Here is a 24,705-nt window from a genome sequence, read left to right as displayed (position 1 = left end):
AGTCTGAGTAAATGTAATCTAACTAACTGCTGCAGATCAAACAACAAAATGTTTGGGCACCCAGGTTGCAAAACATTACAAGCTCCTTGAACAAAGTTCCGGCAGTACTCATCTCTTACCTAACAAGCAATGCTAGGCTCTTATGAAAGATAGCATTTTTTTTTATTAAATATTACATTAGTTCAGCTAACCTAGGCTTTAAGAATTGGGGCCCTTGGACTTCCAAGATGGCTGCGCATTGATGAACAGCTTAACCTCTTTTCTCCCAATGTGAAAAAGAAAATGAAAGATAAGGGCCATGAACGGGCTACTAGGTATACTGCCTAGGAGTCAGCAAAGAAGAAGCAGAGAGACAAAGAAAATCATCAAAAAAAGATAGAGAGAAAACACTGACTGGGAAGAATCCTGTTGCTCTTCAGCAAAAGGCAGTTCAAGCTCCAGCTTTGGCGCAAGGCATGGCTTCCAGTAACCTAAAGGAAAAAAGTCAAATGTGTTCAGAGGCAGAGGTGACTGAACTAAATGTAGGCAGTCTTGTACTCAGAGAGCCTTTTCTTAATTTCAACCTCTGATTTTTCCAGTTTTATTAGTTCACCTGAAAAGCTGACTAAAGTTTCTTCCATTTTTTTCCTGCCTTTTGTTATTTGAATTGATATACTCTTTTGATGTTTCATTTACTTTGTTCAGCTCTGAGCACACTTCTCAACTGTCCGGATTTTAGCAAAATTCCCCCGATTTTTACCTCATATTTTAAGTCTATTCATCATAAAATCTGCTTTACTGGGATGATCTGAAAATTGAAGTAATTAAATAATGACATACATTTGAGCTTCAGACTTCAAATCTTTCAAAAAATGTATGTTAACACAAACCCTGCTAATCTAGCAACTTTCGAAGTTAATAAGAGCAATATATAAAATCTGTCCCTATTTTGGGGCCTTTGTCCAGATTTCTTGCACCAAGTATGAGAGGTATGGTTCTGAGCACACATGATTTATTTTTTCCTTTAGATTACTGGAAGCCACATCTTGCACCAAAGCTGGAACTTGAACTGCTTTTTGTTGAAGAGCTGGAGGATTCTTCCCAGTCAGCTTTTATCTCTTCACCTTTTCAGATATCTTTCAGGCTATGTAAGTTTTGTCTTTGCTGGCATCCAAGCAATGTACTTATTGGCCAGAACCTGAATTTACTAATCTGACAAATTTACTGGCCCCAGTTGTAATTAAACTGTTCATCAGTCTGCAATCATCTTGAAAGTCAGACTTGTTGCACTGTAATTTTAATCTAAAAGTTGTTATATTTCTTACCTTAAAGAGAAGAAAGAATGTTGCAGGCAGCAGCGAATCAATGTTACTTCCATTACCCATTAAAAGGGAAAACCACAGAGAAACTACAGTTGTGTTAACAACTTAAAATAATTGAAAATATTGGTATATTCACATGGCAGTCAATGAAATATCCTGACTGCACAAAGGCTGAATTCAGCCCAACTTCCAGAGATATACCTTCTCCCCAGTAACTAAGAGTCCTGCCCATTCAGACAGTATGTCAGTAGTATATAGAAGGACATCAGCTGATGCTATATTCGGATCTTTACTGCAGTGTTAAAGCCAAATGCTCTTTCAGTGTCATCAGTCTGGTGGTACCTCCTGCTTCCAGGAGGATAACTGCCCCACAAAGCAATCTTTTATCTTTATTCATAGAATATCTGTGAAAGTTTCTGAGCTCCGACATTAAATCTCACAGTGCTATAGCCTCTGTTAAAAAGAATTTTGCACACTGTGAAAAAGATGTCTGTCATATCAAAATTCCACACTAATTGCATTTTCTGCTTCAGCACGGAGCACTAACTGGGTGTCGGAGTGTAATGCACGAGGTTCACGCCAAGGAAAATCAGGAGGAGAGAAGTCTCACTGAAGTACGCTTCTGAGATAATGTGTGTCTAGTTCTCTACTGTCATGGTATTGGCAAGAAGGTACCTTTCAGAAAGGCCTTACACAACCTAGAAGAAGCCAAGAAAGGATGACTTTCACTTGAATATGTGTGTGAAATGGCAACCAACTGCACCTTAATAGTAGAGAAACTAGCCCCCTCATCAAATATTGAAGCTGAAAATTCAAGGACAGTGGGTATTAGGGGCAGAAACGGAGTCCAAATCTCTCTTAAGGACCCAAATCGAAAATCTCTTCCATTTACTTTTGTAGAGTTTCCTAGTAAAGGCCTTCTGAGAAGACAACAAAATATGTCGGACTGGGGAGGAAAGCCTGCGCTGCTCTAGCCATCAATGGAACTATAGAAACCATGCTGTCAGCTTGAGGCGTGTTATGTCCAGTAATCCCCGTCAGATGACAAAGGTGGTCTGGACTGGGGTTCAGTACCCAGGGCTGATACAGAAAATGAGGCCAGAGGAAGGGAAACCAAATTTGACAAGGCTAAAAAGGTGTGATGGAGATAACTCTGCTCTTCAACCAGTATGCTCTCTGTATGAATCTGGTGATTAGAGGTAATGGAGGAATACACTGCACTTGTTGTTGAGGGGAGAAGTGAAAATGTCACAGCATGGCTGGCACCAACAACTGAAAATTCTCTTTGCCACTTTGACATTGAGAGACCACATGCGAGGCATCAGAATGGACCTGCTTAGTCTGTCTGCAAGAGCACTGGCATTTCCTGGTATGTGCATTGCTATGAAAAAGCAGCCAGAAAAGATCATCCACTGCCATACTCACAGCCTCTCAACAAAGCGGACAAGATTTGGTTCTCCCTCGTTTGTGGATGTACCAAAGTACAAACATATTGTCCATCTGAATCACAACCATCCTGTAAGGGAGAATATTTTGTAAGGCCTACAACTCTAGGAGGACTGCTCTCATTTCCAGGACACATATGTGCACTGGTTTCTTCTGGGGACCATGTCCTTTAGACTGTCCTTCCCAAGAAATGTCCTCTCCCCGCCTCAGAAACAACTTCTGAGTGAATCCACCAAAGACGACATTTCTTGCAAACTTGTGTGATCCTGGCTGGTGAATATAAGGGCTTCTGGAGAACAGACTATTGTACCAGAAGAGTCCACTGCAGAATCCACATATGAAATCTGGCAAAAGGAACCACAGAAATTGTTGCTGACATGGACCCTAAGGCTTGCAAGACTAGTTGTGCTGGAGAAGAAGAATGCAAGATCACTTCATGACCTGGGATCTGAGGTTTTGTACTACTGCTGGAGGAAGTGATGCTGAGTGACCGTGTCTAGATGAGCAACTATGAACTCCAGATGTTGCATAGCTGTGTGCTGTGACTTGCTGTAGCTGACTGTGATGCATAGATGGAGACATAGCTGGAGCAAGTAGTTCCTTGCTTGTAAAAGCAGACGCCTGGTTGGGGCAGTCAGAAGACAGTCATCTAGACAGAAACACTATTAATCCTAGCAGGTAAGCTGCTACCACCGCCATGTATTTGATGAACTCCCTGTGGACTGTTGTCAGGACAAAAGGCAGTGCTCTGAACTGGTAATAACGGTCTCCTAGCTGGAAGGGCAGATATCTTCTGCAGCACATGTTCATTTTGATAGGATAGTAGGCATCCTGAAGATCTGTACAGCACATCCAATTGTCCTTTTGCAGCAGGGTCAAAAGGGACTGAACTGTGACCATCCAAAACCTTGAATATTTCACATACTTGTTTAATATGTAGAGATCCAGGATGGGTCTCAAGTCCCTTATCTTCTTTGGTACTAAAGAATCTTGAGTAGGTTCTAAATCCCATCTGGTCTGGAGAAGACCTTCTGGATGACTCATTTCCAAGGCTTCTGCATCCTGCTAATTGGGTAGAACATCGGGGATACTTTTCAATTTTGTAAGGGGAACTTGGGGAAATGGTATAAAATAACCTCTAGGTATGATCCTCTGCAACCAAGAATCGTTTGTGATGGATGTCCCGGCTTTGTGGTGCACAGACAAGTGCTCCTCGACTGCCTCCAGAGAGCAGCTGCCAGGCAACCTTTCAGGATAACTGGCAAGGTCTGTCTGAGAAGGAATTCCAGAAACCCTGGTTCTATGGGCCACTTCTGCCATGAGGGCATCATTTTCCATTACAGTCCCCCCCCCCCCCTGCCTCTGGGGGAACCATCCCCTCGTGAGTCTTGAAAAAGACCCTGGGAATTGTGAAAATACGTGTTTCTCCCTCCTCTTTGATTCTGGGAAAAGGGTTCATTTATTCAGAGCTTCCTTATGCTTTGCTTGGACACCTGTGACTGCAATTTATTTTTCTGGTTGAATTTATTACTATTATTATTTTCAGCCTGCACTTGTTAAAGAAACTCCATCTGTTTGTTATGGTACTACTCTTAGGTTGTTTTAACAATATTCTGATATTTCCTAACCTCCTCTGAAACTGCAAAAGCTGTTCTGAGCAAGTCTGCTAACATATTTCTAAGTTTTGCAAAGTTTTCTGTGTTGTGAACATTTCTCGGGGTTAGTGAACATATTTCCAGGGATTCTTGATACTGCAGGAATTCTTACTTCTGTTGTAAAGCATTTGTTACTGCACTTGAGCTCAAAGCCATTTTGTTGTAAATTGTGAGGGTTCTTTTGCACTCTGGTGGGACCAGATGGCTAAACCCAACCCATCCACGGTGGAAACTACTGGTTGATAGCTTATTGTGATTTTATGAGTGACCTGAGAGTGTAATTTTATAAAAGTCTTTCATCCTGCTTGTGCAAATGCAGTTCCCCGTACTTTCATATAAGCAAACCTCTCCAGGTTAAAATTATTTATAGGAAATGCTCTCCAAAGTCTCAAACTGTTCACAGCTGCTCAAAGAGCTGCCAGTTTGTGCAGAGGGTGGTACCACTGCAGGTCATCTAACAGTATGCTTCTAAACACTCTCACTTTGACGTTGAAAGTGACTCTCCCTTATTCCTTCCCATCTAGAAATTGTTTTTCTTGCCTTACATAGCATAGGCCAGATTCAGACCTGTTGAATCTAGACTGTTTGGTATCACTGTGCCCTTAGACCAGTCATTGTATATTAAGAGGGCCTCCCTGCACCCTTGTGGCAGAAGTGTGTAGCTCAGGACCCATCTGAGTGGGGGACTGCTGGACAAAGGCTTAGTTTGGGACTTTCCCATTGGTAGTTGTGTTAAAACTGTTTAAATTTGCCTGTATATAACCTTATGTTTGCGAGGGTTTGCACTTGGTCTACTGGAGCTGCTCAACGTTTGGCAACTTTAGCCAGAGGTCTGGAGTTGTTCTTCTTTCGGTTGCTCCCGTTAGGGGTCGCCACAGCGGATCAACTGTTTCCATTTCTTCCTGTGCTCTGCATCTTGCTCTTTCACACCAACCACCTGCATGTCTTCTCTCACCACATCCATAAACCTTATTTTAGGCCTTCCTCTTTTCCTGTTACCTGGCAGCGTCATCCTTAGCATTTTTCCCAATATACTCTGCATCCCTCCTCAGCACATGTCCAAACCAACGTAATCTTGCCTCTGGCTTTGTCTCCAAACCTTCCAACCTGGGCTGACCCTCTAATATACTTATTCCTAATCCTGTCCATCCTCGTCACACCCAGTGCAAATCTTAACATCTTCAACTCTGCCACATCAAGCTCTGACTCCTGCCTTTTTGTTAATGCCACTGTCTCCAACCCATATAACATAGCTGGTCTCACTACCCTCTTGCAGACCTTCCCTTTCACTCTTACTGGTACTCGTCTGTCACAAATCACTCCTGACACTCTTCTCCACCCTCCCCATCCTGCCTGTACTCTTCTCTTCACATCTCTTCCACACTCACCATTACTCTGAACTGTTTATCCCAAGTATTTAAACTCATCCACCTTCGCCACCTCTACTCCCTGCATCCTCATCATTCCTCTATCCTCCCTCTCATTCACACACACATATTCTGTCTTAGTCATGCTGACCTTCATTCCTCTTCTCTCTAGAGCATATCTCCACTGCTCCAGGGTCTCCTCCACCTGTTCCCTACTCTCACTACAGTTCACAATGTCACATCTGCAAACATCACAGTCCACGAGTACTCCTGTCTGATCTCGTCTGTCAACCTGTCCATCACCATTGCAAATAAGAAAGGGCTCAGAGCTGATCCTTGATGTAATCCCACCTCCACCTTAAACACATCTGTCACTCACACCGCAGACCTCACCACTGTCACACTACCCTCGTACATATCCTGTACCACTCTTACATACTTCTCTGACACTCCCGGCTTCCACATACAATACCACAACTTCTCTCTAGGCACCCTGTCATATGCTTTCTCTAAGTCCACAAAGACCCAATGCAACTCCTTCTGACTTTCTCTGTACTTCTCCATCAACACTCTCAGAGCAAACATCGCATCTGTAGTGCTCTTTCCTGGCATGAAACCATACTGCTGATCACTGATCATCACCTCCCTTCTTAACCTAGCTTCCACAACTCTTTCCCATAACTTCATGCTGTGACTGATCAATTTTAATCCCCCTGTAGTTACTACAGCTCTGCACATCACCCTTATTCTTAAAAATCAGTACCAAAACACTTTTTCTCCATTCCTCAGGCATCCTCTCACTTTCCAAGATTTCATTAAACAATCTAGTTAAAAACTCCATTGCCATTTCACCTAAACACCTCCATGCATCCACAGGTATGTCATCTGGACCAACAGCCTTTCCATTCTTCGTCCTCTTCATAGCTATTCTTACTTCCTCCTTGCTAATCCACTGCACTTCATGATTCACTATCTGTACATCATCCAACCTTCTCTTCCTCTCATTCTCTTCATTCATCAGCCCCTCAAAGTACTCTTTCCATCTGCTCAACACACACTCCTCGCTTGTGAGTACATTTCCCTCATTATCCTTTATCACCCATACCTGCTGCACATCTTTACTAGCTCAGTCCCTCTGTCTAGCCAATTGGTACAGGTCCTCCTCTCACTCCTTAGTGTCCAATCTTTCATACAACTCTTCATATGCCTTATCCTTAGCCTTCGCCACCTCTCTCTTTGCCATGCACCTCATCTCCTTATACTAGTCTACTTTCTTCATCTCTCGGACAATCCCACTTCTTCTTCACCAACCTCTTTCTCTATATACTCTCCTGTACTTCATTCCACCACCAGGTCTCCTTGTCCTCCTTCCTCTTTCTAGATGTCACACCAAGCACCTTTCTAGCCATCTCTCTTACTAGCTCTGCTGTAGTTACCCAGTTATTTGGTAACTCTTCACTGCCACCCAGTGCCTGTCTTAACTCTTCCCTGAATTCCACCTCACAATTACCCTTTTTCAATTTCCACCATTTGATCCTTGGTGCTGCCCTCACACTCATCCTCCTCTTCGGTCTGGAGTTATTATTATTAAATGCATTTGTACTTTAAGTAGATGAAGTACTTTTTTAAAGAAGCACTAAAGGCTGCAGTGTGTTCAGTTACCCTGCAAAACACACAGAAAAATTAATATCTATGGTGGCCTATTTATTAGCTAAAAACTTTACTAGAGCAGGTCTTTTACTAATAACTCCCCTAATCCATTTCTCTTTGCCTATACCCTGATAGTAATCCCTGGTAGGTAAAGCAGTCTCTAACCTGCAGTCCAAACTTATTATTGGGCTCATCCCACTCTATTATCATTTAATTCTCTTTATCCCACTCTATTATCTTTCTCTCCAATTCCTAAGCAAAGAAATTAAGACAGAAGATGGTCACATAGCTTTGTCAGTGATTTCACAGAATGTTCCTAATGTTTTCTCATACGTTTGTCTATACCTCAAAGAAGTGGTGGCTTTCTGGCAAATCATTAAGGATTCCAGTACTAATTATAGACTTTTGAATTTCAGACTTCATATTCTGAAAAGGCATGCATAACAGCAATATTTAGATCTGTAACTACTAAAATAAAAATATGCTAAGCACTTGTGTTCTCAGTAATAACATTCATCAGAATAATGATCTCACTTCATTATATAAAATAAGACAGTCACATGACCACATTTACTGTTTTAAAACATGACAAATAGTGCAAAACAACTTAATGTCACAAAAAAGTTCTAAAAGGTTAAGTAGCAATCTGAAATTTAAATATTTTAAAAAAACACGAGTAAAATTTTTGCATTGGTTTTGTAAGCAGGTACGCTGAAAACAGACAAATGGAATAGTTTCTGTGTTATGAAAGATCCCCAGAATGCTAGAACTTTTCAGCTTTTAGTTTTAACAAATTGGCAATAGACAATGAATCATTAAGACCTGGGGGGTTGTGTAGCACCTTGTAGTATCTGTCAGTGCAACCACTTCTTTTCAGGTAACCCTTTCTAATTTCTACCCTTTTCTGGAACTGATACTTTTTTAACAATACGCATGTTGATGCGTGTCTGAACAAAGTATTACTAGAATCCTTTTTCTTGTACACGTGTTAGTGAATTCTTGTTTCAAGTTTCCCCTACAAAGAAAGCTGTACATAATAAACAGATCCCAATGTACACCACTCCTTTGGTGTTACAATTAAAACTACCAATGTTGCCAATAAGCCTGTCATTAGAGGCCACAGTGATGTCTGCTGAACAGTTTATGTACCTACACTGTGAGAATGAACCACATTTTACTTTGTTACTGGTTGTGGTAAGGAGCCCTACTGTAATCAACCAAGCTGTGATGCTAACAAAATTAGCTTTGGAATGTAAAATGGGACTAAATCTAGTAGATTTGTTACTAACGTCTAAGGCCACCTGATGTACTAATTTAATAGGATAATCTATGTCAAAGTGTGGACTTGGAAGTGGTCTAGTTCTGTCAAAAAATGTGCTCAACAGACACAAGCCTTGCCATTTTTTTTTTTGCCAGTAAGGGTGGCAACTCAGAAAGGGTAAACTGATGGAAAAGGTGGATTTCTTAAAAATCCAAAAAGAAAATGTCTAGAGATTTCAACGTTAAAACTACAAATCAAAACAAATAAAAGATGGAAATCAGCAATGCCAGGGGAGAAATTCAATGTCGAGAAGAAAGCACTAAATTTGTGGAATAAATAGTATAATCATTTTCTCATGATATTGTGGATTTCTATCATTTACTTGTTTTGGACTTCTAAAAATGTTGGAGTGGTGCTGACTGTTCACATAATCTTTGGAAAGTGCAAAGTCCAAGTATTCTATATGAGACCTATGAACATGTGTTAACTCAAGAAATGTAATGCTGTTAGAAACGTACAGAAAAAAAATTCTTCTAATTTTTCCTGAGTAATAGTACACATCAGAAAAACCTCATCCATGTATCTAAGATAAGCTCTTATATTAGGCCAAATTCACTTGTGAAAAAATGTGTTTTGCAAAAAAAAAAAAATTGTTTGCAAACACTGGAGAGAAGCAGCCCTTAGAGGTTTTGCTTTGATTTAAATAAAAAAAATAATAATTCACCTCAAAACGTACAGAAGTATTTTGCAACACAGTTTCTTTCCATGAAGCATGACAAAAGTAGAATGTCACCTTGTAAGATTCTCATCACTAAGCAAGGCATGCTAACTCTAGCAGGAACTTGAGTAGTCAAACAACATACAGAACTAAGATGCAGAGAGGGATTCGGCTGGGATGTATTAATTTTGATTAAGTTCAACACTATGCCAATAATGTGAAGCAGTTGTGATCTGTGGATAGAGTATACAAGGACACTCACAGTACATAAACCTAATTCTACCAAAATTTTAAGTTCCAAATGTTTTGCACCAACTTGGAACAATTTTAGTACCTGATATTGTAGCCTTGGGGTAAGTTTCTGCTATGCGTAAAATATGTACATGGCTTTACAATGTAATGCTCCATTTTATTCTGTTTACAGAACTCATTTTAAATACAACTATCTGAAAGAAGAAGATTTATTTTCCAGTGGGAGTGACAATCAAAAAAATGTAAATTTTACAAACATGGAAAGGAAGGAACAGGGAAAGGTATGCTCATTTTTAAGGAAACTGCAGCTACAAATCAGAAATTCACACCTTAAGACAAAGCACGAGCAAAGAAACTTAACTTTAGATTATCTACAGTATCCATTAAGCCTTACAATGGACTCCCAAAACCACATAAGGCACTCTGTTCACAATATGCCATTACCACTGTCTTTTAACGCAACTAATTAAAGATGAGAAAAACTAAATTGGACAACCACAGAAAAACAAATCAAGGCAGCACATTTGCAATTTTTCTCAAAGAGCCAAGAGGCACATCTGTCTTACCAAGTCCTGAGACTACAGCACCACGTCCAAGAGAACTTCCTGTTGCATCAACTAGGTCACCACGACTTGTAAACTGTCCATCAGAAATACTGAACACCAAACTAGAAGCAAGAACTGAAGAGAAAAAAAAAATTAAAATTTAAGATTCTGTTACACTGAAAAAATGTCAATGTTGCTATGCATGTGTAATTCTGATCACCAAAGCAGACACCCAAACAACCACCACCTCAGAACACAACACCCGCAACACATAGACCTCACAGTCAGAGTGTCAAACAGTCACAGCCCTTAAGGCCAAACACAATGCCAGACACACTAGTCATTGGTGACTCCATAGTCAGACACACTGATGTCCCGCTCACCAGACTGAGTAAGGAGAAGGTCACAGTAAGCTGCCTGTCGGGCGCTAGAATCCGCCACATAACGCAAGCACTCAGGTCTCTCAACAGCAGGTACAAATATGACTCAGTCATTGTCCACGCTGGTGTAAACGACCTGAGACGTACCTCCTTGGACTACATGAAAAGAGACATTGAGGAGCTCTCTGATTATGTAGCCCAGGCAGGTATGACCCTGACCTTGAGCAGTATCCTACCTTCACCAAGAATGATGCCACAATACAGAGATAAGATGATCAGCTTTAACAATTGGCTTAAACACTGGTGTCATTCAAAGGGGATCCAGTATCTGTCTGCCTGGGATGACATGCTGGACAAGCCACGCTGCTTCAAGGGACGGCTTGCACCTGTCACCCTGGGATTCCGGATATTGGCAAAGGCTCTTGCCACCCCATAGTGCCTTTTTAGGCAAGGCTCAAATTCTAAACCTACCACCCTAGAACACAAAAAAAGGAAAAACTAAGGGTAATGCTGCTCAATGCCAGAAGTCTAAATCTCAAAATGCACGCACTCGAGGCCCTTCTCAGTATGGAGAACATCGATGTCTGTGCTGTGACAGAAACCTGGTTCAAGGCTCCTGAGAGCACCCCAGCTATCAGGTTTTACCTCATATCATGCGTTCCGCCCCAAAATCCGGACAATACCAAGAAAGGAGGGGGGTATCCATATTCATCAAGGACACCCACACCTCAAGACTGGTGGCAATGCACAATGCATCGGAGACCATCCAGGTGCAATTAACCATAGGCAAGACTGCTCTGCAAATTGTAGCATGTTACAGGCCACCCTCACAAACTCAGGAAACTCACATGGCCTTCCTGAAAACACTAGAGGGATAAATGTATCACCAAACACCATCATACTAGGTGACTTCAATTACCCTAATATAGACTGGGAACACTACTCAAGCCCAAACACCCTAGCCCAAAAGTTCCTGGAATTCATAAACTCAAATGCCATGGAACAACTAGTCACCATCCCCACAAGAGGAGATAACATACTTGATCTCATCATCACGAACATGGGAGCACAATGTTCAACACCGAAGTATACCCCTCACTGGTGAGATCAGATCACAAACTAATCTCGCTGGAGGTCCTCATCCCACCCCCACCTGAAATAAAAAGACCACAGTAAAGAACTTCTCAAAAGCCGACTTCACACTTCTAAAGACTAGTGTGGTCTCCTTTCAGGCCCCCGAGCCATGGAAAACAATACTCAAGCCGCTGAATCACTTACAAACGCCTTCTACCAGCACCTGCAGGACTGCATGGATAAGGCAATCCCAAGCAAAACAAAGACTCTTTGTACCAAAGGCAAGCGCCCAGTCTGGTGGACCCCAGCCATAAACAAACTCTACAACAAAAGGAGGAAGCTACTACAAGATAGAGCAAAATCCTTAAAAGGTAAGACACCCTTGATCACTATAAGTAAAAACTAAGAGCTCTCATAAAATCATCCAAAGCAAATTTTGAGAGAAAAATAGCTAAAGACTCAAAAGACAATCATAAGGCCTTCTTTAGCTATGTTAGAAACCTAGGAGGAAACTCCCAGATATGCTCAGAACTAGTTCAAAATGATGTGAAGATTACTGATCCTACAGACATTGCCAACATACTGGCTGACAGGTTCAGTGCAAACTTCTCCCCTCCCCAAAAGGAGAGATATCTATACCAAATGAGTGCAGCCCCCAAACATCTCCAGCCCAAGTGAGAACTGCTCTCTCCAAAGCAAAAACACAGCATCCATGGGACCCGATGGTGTCCCCGGCTGTGTGCTCCACGAACTCAATGAGGAATTAAACCCACAGCTAGGACAGCTGTTTAATCAAAGTCTTACCTCTGGATACGCACCCAGGGAGTGGCGCACTGCAACTGTGGTCCCACTTCACAAAGGCGGTGCCTCCACAGACCCTGGAAATTACCGCCCATTAGCTTGACAAGCCTTATCTGCAAAGCCATGGAGAGGATCATAATGGACCTCATAAATAAAGACATAGGGAATTTGCAGACTTTGGATCCAACCCAGTTTGGCTTTGTCAAAGGCAGATCATGCCTTTTAAACTTGGTTGACTTTTTCAAACAGTCACCAAAGCCATTGATGAGGGAAAGGCAGTCCATACAGCCTACCTTGATCTGGCTAAGGCCTTCGATACAATACCCCACTCGGGTATCATTGAAAAACTCATCAGCTTAAATGTTAACCCATACATCACAAGATGGGTTGCAAACTGGCTGAGTGACAGAACCCACAGGGTCAGAGTTGCTGGCGCCATGTCAGACTCAAAGCCTGTCACAAGTGGTGTCCCACACGGCTCAGTCCTGGGCCCACTCTTGTTTGGCATCTACTTTTCCAACTACAAGCAAACACAGGAGGGTTATGGCTGACAAAGTTTGCAGATGACTGCAAATTGGGCGCCATAGTAGAAAACACATCTGACACAGATATCCTTCAGAAGGGTCTCACAGAAACGGATAACTGGTGCCAGAGCCACGGCCTAAAGTTAAATGCCAAAAATGCATAGTCATACCCTTCGGGAAAAACAAGGTTACCCCTAGCTACCAAATAGGTGGCAATCCACTGAGCACAGAAGAAGTTATCAGGGACCTGGGGACCCAGGTTGATAGTAGTCTGTCATTCGACACCCATGTAGCTAAAGTAGTTAGGAAGTCCTTCTACATTGCCCACCTTATCATGAAGGGATTCTCATCTAGATCAAGGGAGGTCATAGTCTCCCTTTACTCATCACTCATCAGACCAATGATTGAGTACAATGCCCCATTCGGAATGTATCTGACCCGACACTTGCAGCAGCTGGAGAGGCCACAAAAGTTCCACACCAAAAGGATAAAGGGTCTCAAAAATCTGTCCTATGCTGCCCGACTGAAAGAACTCCAGCTCTATTCAGTCGCCACGCTTGCTCAGAGGTGACCTTTGCCTAACATACAAGGCCATGTCAAACCCAGATTTGATGAATATGCTTCACCTCAAAAATCTAGATCCATCAGAGCCACAAGGGCGGAGACTTAAACCTCGACACGGCTATTAATAGGACGTGCTGGAGGGATAGATTCATCACCCAAAGACTCCTATGCTGTGGAACAAAATCCCGGTACATGTGAGGCAGAGCACCTCGCTGGCCTTGTTCAAGAGAAATCTTGACCAATGGATGGGAGATCGCAGATATACCCCAGGAATTACCTCAGTGTCACTGCTCGACAGAGGCACAGCAAAATAATGGGTATAGTTCCCCATACTAAAGGGGTGGCGTAAGCCACAAAACAATGGGCTAGGCTTATAAATGCCCTCGGGCAGATAGCCTAGTATGAACCTATGAACCTATGAACTTACTTTTTTAGCAAAGAATGAAAAATGTGTATGAAAATTATCTTTTAAGCATAACAGGAAACTGCAGGTACAAAACAAAAAGGTAACATAAAGATGGAAAAATAAAGTGAAGACAAATTTCAGCAGCAAGCAGGACACAAACTTTCACGTACACACACAGAAGCTGGGTGCCCAGCTGTATCAGAAGATAAAAAGTCACATGAAACACAAAAGTACTCAGACCAGGGCAATTCAATTCATCTCTAGTAAGGATGTTGTCAGTACTCAAAATGAGGGCAGTGCAATTCATCTCTAGTATGTCAGTGCCTCAAAATGAATCTCCTAAAGAAATTTAGCAGGCCATCTTAAGTGTACTCTAAAAGCAGCTAAATGAGCAAGAAATCATCCTTAACAAGGAAGTACACAAACCCTACTGACACTACCTAAGTTAACAAATGAAGAAAGCTTACGCCAACCACTATGCTGTCTTGACATACCGAAACTCCAACCTTGCCGTTGTTAAATAACAGTTCAAGAAGACCGTGTAAAATAATCCATAATTTAATGAAGACAGAAGTAAAAAACGGCTGACAACATCCTGAAAGTTAAGCGCTTTCACCCGTTTACAATACGGGCTTCTTCAGAACTAAATTCAATAAATGAAACAGTTACCATTTAAATTAATTATTTGGCGCCAAAAATGTTGCCAAATTTAAAGCTATAGCTAACAAATGTATTACTATTCATATATCTGAACATTAAAACATAAAATATAAAATAAACATAAAACATTTCCCTACACTTATTAGCTACTAGTGGTTAGGATACAAATCTGCATACTATTAATCAAGCATGATTTAGCAGCGGTTTGATGGAAATAAAATTGTTCAACCCAGGGGGGGTGGAGGCATCAGTAAATAATTGCCACCACTTTTCCTTGTAAGATAGATATCCTTTGTAATTTCCCCCTCTTGGGTCCAACTTAATAATATCCAATATAGAAAATAAAAAATAATGGTTATCTCCCGCCACTTTAATATGTCTGTATAAAGCATTCTCTTTTTAATACAGTACATATGATAGATACGCTTGTTTAACTGTCTTTCGGTCTTTCCGATATAGAAAGCCGAACATATACCACATAAAGCTAAATATACAAAAAATTTAGATCTACAATTCCCCTGATGAAACTTGATATTAGATCTATTTACATTGTCTAATTTTACCCCTTCTTTTAAATTTATAGTGTGACACCAATTACAGTTGCCACATTTGCTAGTGTATTTCAAAGAAAGATTGCTATGTATAGGGCCCATTTCCAAATATTTCTTGATATTTGGTCCCATTTTATTTATAAAACAAGGATGGTGTGGAACTATATTAACTACATTGTTGTCAGCAAGAATTATATTCCAATTCAATATGTCTTTAATTTTAATCGTGTAAGGTCCATATTCAAGTACACATGCTCTACTATAATTCCTTGTTATAACATCTTGCCTGTCAGTATGTAAAGTTTGAATATTTTTGTGACCTTGACCTAAAAGAGGGAAATATTTTCACCCCATTCACCTACAACTTGTTTCCTTACATTCTGCATCATTTTTGAATCATAACCTCTGTCACTAAATAAAGATGTAATATAAGTGATTTCTGTAAGCATATCCAAGTATGCAGAGGTCATCCTAAGAGCTCAAATGAGCTGTCCCTTATATATATTTATCATTTAAGTTTTAGGGTGATTGCTGGAATATTCAAGATAACTATTCGAGAATGTGGTTTTCCTATAAATTCTAGACGAGAACTGCTTTCCATTTTTAAAAGTAAATGTATCAAGATAAGGTAGTCCCTCCTGACTGTGAGAAGAAGTAAATTTAAGATACCTACTACTAGAATTGAGGTAATCCAGAAATCTGGTTAAGATATCATAGCTTCCTTCCCACAGAATATAAATATCATCCAGGTAACGTGAATAATACCCAATATGTTTGAAATATTTACTTTGGAATACAGTTGACTCCGCCCAGTCCAGCATAACCAAGTTCTCAAAAATGGGAGCACAAGCTGCTCCCATTGCTACGCCCTTGGTTTGCCAGAAAAATTCACCTTCATAGAAGATATAATTATGCTCCAAAACTATACTCATCATGTTGATAATAAGACATACCTTATCCCAATCCAAATCAGCATATTTTCTCATACTATTTGCAAAGGCTTCTAAGCCCATATCTTTTGGTATGCAGGAGAATAAGTCGATGACGTCAACGGTAACAAATAATAAGTCATCATTGCAAAGATGAATAGGAAAATGTCTCAATAATTCTCATGAATTCTTAACTAAATGGGGGATTTTACTGTAAATAGATTTCAACATAGTGTCTATAGCTACCCCTAAGGGAAAAGTCTTAGACCTAACTTCCAGAAATGATAGGCCTGAAGGGGGGGGGGGTGGAGATCTTCCATATTTTTATCAATTTTAGGAATTCCTACCAATGATGCTGCCACTGGATGGTCCACTTTCAAAAAATTATATGTATCCAAGGTTATACGTTTATCTATCAGGAATTCCTCTATATGCATATTAATTCTTCTGTAAGCCAAATTCATTTCATTTACAGAAATGATCTCGTAATTGCCTGTAGAATGCAAAATATCATAAATTTTAAAAGCATATGCCATGTTGTCATATATCACTATGCCTCCTCCTTTATCTGGTTTCATGACACAAATTGTTTTATCATTCCTCATGTTTGTTAAAGTCTCTATTTCTTTGTTAGATAAATCAGATTTTGTTTTCCTGACACCTAACGCATTTTTTAGCTGATAAATTTGTTTAATAACTGATTTTTCATATACAGCTATAGTTAGATTCATTACGGGCATGAAAGTACTTTTCTTTTTTAATAAATTCAAGCCTGTATTCTGATTCCATCCTTTATCATCTGTGTTATGAAACATAATAGCTAGATTAAGTTTCCTTGTATATAATTTGACCTCACTAAGACAATCAACTAGTTTAAAGTTCGTAGTAGGGATACATTTCATACCTTTGGAAAATAATTTAAAATGTGATATATCAAGTAGTAAATCTGTACAGTTATATATATTAAAGTTTTTATAACTATTTAATACACCTGTTTTGGTTATAACTAAATCATTTGCAATATTTCCATGTTCATCTGATTGCTCATGTGTTCCTGGGTCTAATATCTTGATTGATTCATTTGCCTGTTTTTCCATTGGTTTCCCATTTTTTGATTTGAATGAGGCCTTTTCCACTTGCCTCCCCATTTCCAATCCCTTGATTGGCCAGTGGGTCTGCTGTTCAAAAAATGTTGATTCATGTCACCATGATCATATTTATCATTTAAATCATCATGAAAATGGTTGTCATATCTATTACTAGTACTATGACCCCATCCATACACTGTACCTTGATCGTACTGTTGGATGTCCCTAAGCAATTTCCTGTTCTTCCTACTGAAAGCTTTTTTAGTAATAGATTCCGCTACATTAAATTGTTTAACATATATCTTTTCCCACTGGGGGAATAATACATCATTCAAAATCAACTCATTCAATTTTTCTACCTCCTGCATACTTTTAGCTAATTTTTCATCATTGTATTTAATCAACATCTGCATATATTGCATACCACATCTGTCAAAAAATGTATTAAACTCACCTCTGATTTTATCATTTAAGTCAATACCCATAGGGTACTTAAAAAAATCTAAGCCCCACAGGCACTATACCACTGTTTATACATTTAGACAGATATGCATGGTCAAGTTTCAAAGAACTGATATTGTTTAATTTCTTCCCAAGTGAATAAATAATGTCCTTTAACGAACCCTTAGGTAACGGTCATTCAGAGGGAACTTTGTTGAGCAAGTCATTGTCAAAACCACAATTAATATCTAGAAATGTTTTTAAATGATTGTAATTATTGCCAATATTATTATTGCTTACTGCAGGTACATCCTGCAGAGATTCAATACCTTTTTCTGTATAAACTGGACCCCCAGGTTGAGTATACGTCTTCTTTGGAAACTTTCTTTTAGGTTTAGTACCAGTCCTCTTTGCTTCATCATCAAAAAATATTCAAACTTTAAATACTGACAGGCAAGACGTTATAACAAGGAATTATAGTAGAGCATGTGTACTTGAATATGGACCTTACACGATTAAAATTAAAGACATATTGAATAGGAATTGGAATATAATTCTTGCTGACAGCAATGTAGTTAACATAGTTGGACACCATCCTTGTTTTATAAATAAAATGGGACCAAATATCAAGGAATATTTGGAAATGGGCCCCACACATAGCAATCTTTCTTTGAAACACACTATCAAATGTAGCAACTGTAACTGGTGTCACACTATAAATTTAAAAGAAGGGGTAAAATTAGACAATATAAATAGATCCAATATCAAGTTTTGTCAGGGGAATTGTAGATCTAAATTTTTAGTACATTTAGCTTTATGTGGTATATGTTCAGCTTTCTATATCGGAAAGACTGAAAGACAGTTAAACAAGCGCATTTATGATCATATGTACTGTATTAAAAAGAGAGATGAAAAGAACACTTTATACAGACATATTAAAGTGGCGGGAGATCACCATTATTTTTTATTATCTATATTGGATATTATTAAGTTGGACCCAAGAGGGGGAAATTACAAAGAATATCTATCTTACAACGAAATGTGGTGGTAATTATTTACTGATGCCTCCACCCCCCCACCCCCCCGGGTTGAACAATTTTATTTCCATCAAACCGCTGCTAAATCATGCTTGATTAATAGTATGCAGATTTTTATCCTAACCACTAGTAGCTAATAAGTGTAGGGAAATGTTTTATGTTTATTTTATGTTTTAATGTTCAGATATATGAATAGTAATAAATTAGTTTGCTATAGCTTTAAAATTTGGCTACATTTTTGGCGCCAAATAATTAATTTAAATGGCAACTGTTTTTTACTTCTGTCTTCATTAAATGATGGATTATTTTACACGGTCTTCTTGAACTGTTATTTAACAATGGCAAGGTTGGAGTTTTGGCATCTCAAGACAGCATAGCGGTTGGCGTTAGCTTTATTCATTTGTTTGCTGGTTCAGTTGTTGTGCGAACAATATTTTTTGACTGCATTACTACCCAAGTTAAGACATAACTGAAGGCCAGTAATAAAGGAGACATCAGTTTACATTATTTTACATGATAAATAAAAACTCCGCGACAGACCTGGAAGGACACATGCCAGATATCTGATCCCCACAAAGAAATGACCAGCAACGTGAAATAGATCTTACTTCATTTGTGAAGACAAGTCTGCTGCACCCATCTCAAAACTGAAATATGTCACTACTGAAGCTCCATTAGAACTTGAAGGTAATTTGGACCATTTTGTGAGGACGGCTACTTGCTACATCTGGTGGCAACTGCTCTCATCAGGCACACATATCTAACTGCCTTTTCTAATGAAGCAGCATCAAGATTTCCTTTATAACTCCTCCTAAAATGTGCTGCCTGTTTGCTGATACCTTCCCCCATCTCCATATGGAAAACCATGTTGACAGTAACCACCTACTATGAGGGACACGTAAGCCATGCTCCACTCAAGTCAAAGGGACTTCACTAAAGCTGTTTAGTAGTTACAGCTGCACACCAACAAAAATTTAAGACCATGATTAATAAATACATCATACCTAAATCAACTAGTTATTTACTTGTTTGCATCCTATGTAACAAACATTCACTGGTGCCATGAATATAATGCTGCTGCCATGAATTGAATATGGTCCAGTATGAGCTTTGTTAACATAAATTGCCATCATTCTCTTCCAGACTGGAGGTGGGGAGTGTGCAAGTTGATCATCTTCAGGAACTGATTTTAAAAATGTCGAAGTCAGTCCTGAAGATGCAGCTACATTTTAAAATAAAAAAGGCAGAAATGTGCATCTGATGAGGGCAGAAACTCTACTGTGCTCAGTGACTATGCTAACTGGAAAATTAAAAACACCAACTCATTTAGGCATAATCAGTTTTTTCGTGTAGTACACCATCTCCATATTAATATTAACTACAAAAGTACCCAAGAATGTACATTTTCTTTGACTTTCTTGTTTCTAGTACTCCTCCACTTCACATCCCATGTTTTGTTAAATGGCTAAGAACATCAGAAGACAAAACAAATTTTCAAGTACAAATATAGTAAACACCATTCAAACAATGACAGTACAACAAAGAATTAAGACTTCAGGCACATAATGTACATGAAAACTCTAACCAACCAAAAGGTAACCTGTTTTCCATGAATACGGCTATTACATGGAGGTAGGATATGGGTATTGTAGAATTTCCTTCTAGGTACAAAACAGGTTAAGAACTGAATAAATACTGTTTTATCTCTATGAGAGCATTAGTCATCCTTTAAAATAAGTCCTTTCAAAACTACAATACGATAAAGAATGGATAATACTTCATTAAATCAGTATAAAATAATACCTGTTTGACTTTTCATTTTAAGGAAAGTATGAGCTTGAATGCCTGTAAATTTTCTGAAAGCCAGTAAAATAGGGCATGTAACTGCATATATTTTGTAAATGTGAATCTAGCAACTGAAACAAAGTAAAATCTTTTAATAACAAACACACACTCGACATCAGCTCTTAATTCACCAATTAATACAAGGGAGCAGTCATGCAAACCAAATGCACTCAATTAAGTAAATTTTTATTAATTTTTTTCCCCCTGAAAAAAAAATGGCCCAGAGCCCATAAAGTACAGTTTTGTACCTACCATAAATGTAGATGTCCGACAGACATGCAACTACAGTCATAACATGTGGGTTGTCCTGCCTCAGGCAGCCCTCGGTCGGCCAGATTCCAAAGTCTGGGTCCGGCGTCGACTGGTGTCGCCTTCTCTCCGACGTCAGAGCGGCTGGAGTATAAAGGCATCGGCCGACGCCATCTTCTTCAGTGTTTCTTGCCCCAGATGCCAGGTGCCCTCCAAGGCAGGCTGTAATCAAATTGGAAGACAAAAACAGGATTCCAAACAAAGGAATGAGCAATAACACAAATACACCATAACAGATATCCCCAGCTAAGAGTAACAGGGATAGGAGTGGACCCTAGGCATAGAGGGGTATGGAGGGAGGGAAAATCCGACTGCAGTTGCATGTCTATCGGACATCTACATTTATGGTAGGTACAAAACTGTACTATGTCCTTCAAGAATGCAACTGCAGTCATAACATGTGGGTAGAATACCATAGCTTAGCTGGGGGAGGAGGAATGCTCTAGGAAAAGGATGGTGTGGCAATCAAACCCTGCAGGACTGCCGAAGCAAAGCCTGCTCTGGATCTGGAGTATAGAGGGAGATTGTTGTGTTTGGAGAATGTATGCACGGAGCTCCATGTAGCAGCTTCTAGAATGTCCTTGGTAGGCACCCCTCTTAAGAATGCTGTAGAGGTGGCTGTAGCTCTGGTGAAATGCGGTCTGACATTGGTTGGAACAATCTTTCCATGAAAGGAATAACAGAATCTGATGCAATGTCCAATCCATTTAGAAATAGTCTGTTTTGAGATTGCTTTTCCTTGGACTGCAGGGGCGTAAGCTACAAAAAGTTGTTCAGACTTCCTACTGGCCTTGGTTCTGTCCAGGTAGTATCGAAGTAGTCTGTGAATGTCCAAGGTATGCAACAGTCTTTCCCCCTTATTCTCAGGATTGGGGAAGAAAGCAGGCAGATGAATGGCTTAATTTAAAGAAACCCTAGATACCACCTTTGGCATAAAAGTAGGGTTGGTCCTTAACGAAACCCTGTCTCTGTGGAAAATAATGAAGGGTGGTATTGCCATTAGGGCCTGTAGCTCCGAAACCCTTCTTGCTGAGGTGATTGCCAGCAGGAAGGCCGTCTTCCATGAGAGGAATTGCAAGTCCACTGAAGCTGCTGGCTCAAATGGAGGTAGAGTCAGTTTTTCTAAAACAAAATTGAGGTCCCAGGCTGGCACTGGGGCCTTTCTTGGTGGCTTAATGTTCTTGATTCCCCTGAGGAATTGCCTCAGTAAGGGGTCAGAGAACACAGGAGGATCAGTGCTGTATCTAGCTGAAATAGCAGATGCATGTATCTTTAAGGAAGAATATGAGAGGCCGTTCTTTAACATATCTGCCAAATATTCCAAGATGATTGGGATGTTCAACAATGATGCATCATGCCCCTTGCTGGTATTCCAATTGCTGAATCTTTTCCACTTTGCTAAGTAAACCTTTCTCGTGGATGGTCTTTGAGCCTCTGTTAGTATCCGCTGAACTTCCTTGGAGAGAGATAAGCTGAAGTTATTTATGGGATCTCCCAGGATGTTAGGTATAGTGTCTGAAGATTTGGATGCAGTGTTTCGAAATTGTGTTGAGTCAAAAGTAGAGGCCACTGAGGAAGGGCCCAACTCCTGGTTTGACATATGCTCCGTAGTAGTGGGTACCAGTGTTGTCTTGGCCAGTCCGGAGCTATTATGATTCCCTTGGGTTTCTCTGCTTTGATCTTTAGTAATACTGAGGTCATCAGTGGCAGAGGTGGGAATGCATAGATTGCTATGGAGTTCCAGTTGAATGAGAGGGCATCTGTTTTCCAGGCTTTTGGATGGTATGTCCTTGTGCAGAATTTTGGTAGAAGGTGGTTGAGGTGAGAGGCAAATAGGTCCACTTCTGGCTTGCCCCATGTCGAAGTGAGTTGTCTGAAGGCCTTCGGATGTAACCTCCACTCGTGTGGATCTGTGAAATTCCTGCTTAGGCTGTCCACCAACACGTTGTCTTTTCCTGGAACAAACTGGGATTGTAGATGGATGTTTAGGTTCAGTGATTTTTCCCAAAGCTGCATTGTCAGTCTGCATAGGGGGTAAGAGTGGGTGCCCCCTTGCTTGTTTATGTACCACATCACAGTGGTGTTGTCTGTCCATATCAGTAAATGGCCTTGCTGGAGTTGGTGTTGAAAGGCCTCGATGGCATGCATTACTGCCAGCATTTCCTTTTGGTTTATATGCAGATGTGTTTCCTTTGGAGACCATTGTCCTTGCATACACCTGCCTTCCATGTGCGCCCCCGAATCCAAGGTCTGAGGCGTCTGTAGTCATGGTCTGTATTATCTGTGGTTTTTTGAATGACATACCTGTGTTTGCCTGGCTCACCGAGGCGTACCATAGGAATTCCTTTTGTAGGCATGGAATGAGTGGTACGATTGTCTCCAAGTTGTTGCTGTGTTGAGACCAAATGCTTTTTAGGTACCACTGAAGCTTTCTCATGTGTAAGTCTTGCTAATGGAACCAGGAGAATGCAGGATGCCATGTAACCCAGGGCCTGTAGGAATCTCCTTGCAGTCATCTGGGTGAGTTTTGCTAAACCTTTGAAATAATGAGTTAACTTCTCTTGCTTGTCTTCTGTCAGGTAAGCCATCTGAGAGGCTGTGTCTAGTTTGGCTCCTAAGAAGATTATTTGCTGGGATGGCTGCAGTCTTGACTTTTGGAAGTTGACTGTGTATCCCAGAGCTTGAAGTAATCGTATGATATAATCCAGGTTTTTTGTCAACATCAATTTGTCGTCCGCTTGTATGAGGCAGTCGTCCAGGTACGGGTAAATTTGTATACCCTGGAGCCTGCAATGAGCAATGACTGAAGCCAGGCATTTTGTAAATACTCTGGGCGCAGTAGATAAGCCAAATGGCAATGCTGAGAATTGATAATGCTCTGACCCTGCAAGAAATCTGAGGTATCTTCTGCAGCTGTGTCTGATAGGGACATGCAGGTATGCCTCCTTGAGGTCCAGAGTAATCAGCCACGACCCCTTGCCCAACATGGGAAGGAGTTGCTGTAGAGTCAGCATTTTGAACTTTGGTACTATGAGAAAGGTGTTTAATGCGGACAAGTCCAGTATTGGTCTCCATTGAGATTCTTTTCTTGGAACAAGGAACAGTCTTGAGTAAAACCCCTGGTCTTGTTCTTGTTGTGGAACTCTTTCTACTGCTTTCATCCGAGTAAGCAGAGTGATTTGCTTGATAGCCTCTGCCCTCTGATTTTGTGGTAGGTTTGGCATGCCTTGTTTTCTTGGTAAGGTATGAAAAGGAAACCTGTACCCTCAGTCTATAATGTCCAATATCCATTTGTCCTTTGTCAGTCTGTGCCAGTTTTCTGCAAACAGAGATAATTTCCCGCCCAAGGGAGCTTCTAGTTGTTCCCTGGTAGGCGGTAGTAGAGGAAAGTCATTGAGATTGTGCTTGTGGGGCAGGTGAAACCCCTGCGTCACTTCTTTGGTTTCCTGGCTGCCATTGTCGTCCCCTGTAAGGGCCTCTGTATTGGCCTCTTCCTCGGCCACGTCTGTTCTTACCCCCTTGAAACTTTTCTGGATTAGGAAAGGACCAGTTTTTTGAAGGCCAATTCCTACTGAATCTGGGGGGTTGAACCTGGAGGAAATCCTTCACAGTCTGAACTGATTTTGCTTTTTCTTCGATGGTCTTTAACACATCCTTAGCATTTGCACCAAAAAGCTTGTTCTTCTCCAAAGGTGCATCCAGAAGTTTTGCTTTTACATGATCTGGTAGAGGTTGATCTTTTAACCAAGCATGTCTACGAATGACTGCCCCTGTCATGGCTGCCCTACATAAAGCTTCCAGTGCATCATACCCACACTGCAGGAAGTGATTGCTTACTTGCTGAGTGTTATGTACAGCTTCCTGCAAAGTCTTCCTGTCTAAAGGATCAGGAGTGGCTAAG

At 40.5% G+C, this 24,705-nt stretch overlaps 1 protein-coding gene across 2 annotated transcripts in view; it reads right to left on the bottom strand.

The window, feature by feature from the left end:
* Positions 1 to 24,705, bottom strand: part of HECTD4 (HECT domain E3 ubiquitin protein ligase 4) — a 5,422,508-nt gene that overhangs the window by 4,054,776 nt on the left and 1,343,027 nt on the right. For both annotated transcript variants that reach the window (XM_044068422.1, XM_044068423.1), the window contains exon 10: positions 10,217 to 10,330. In XM_044068422.1, coding sequence (XP_043924357.1) covers positions 10,217 to 10,330 — 114 coding nt within the window. The remainder of the gene's footprint in view (positions 1 to 10,216; positions 10,331 to 24,705) is intronic.

The sequence above is a fragment of the Protopterus annectens genome, chromosome 4.part0, assembly GCF_019279795.1.
Source record: "Protopterus annectens isolate FY-2018-M chromosome 4.part0, PAN1.0, whole genome shotgun sequence".
Classification (NCBI taxonomy): Eukaryota; Metazoa; Chordata; order Ceratodontiformes; family Protopteridae; genus Protopterus; species Protopterus annectens.
The sequence above is the reverse complement of the archived record's forward strand: the minus strand, read 5'-3'. Positions and strand labels throughout refer to the sequence as shown.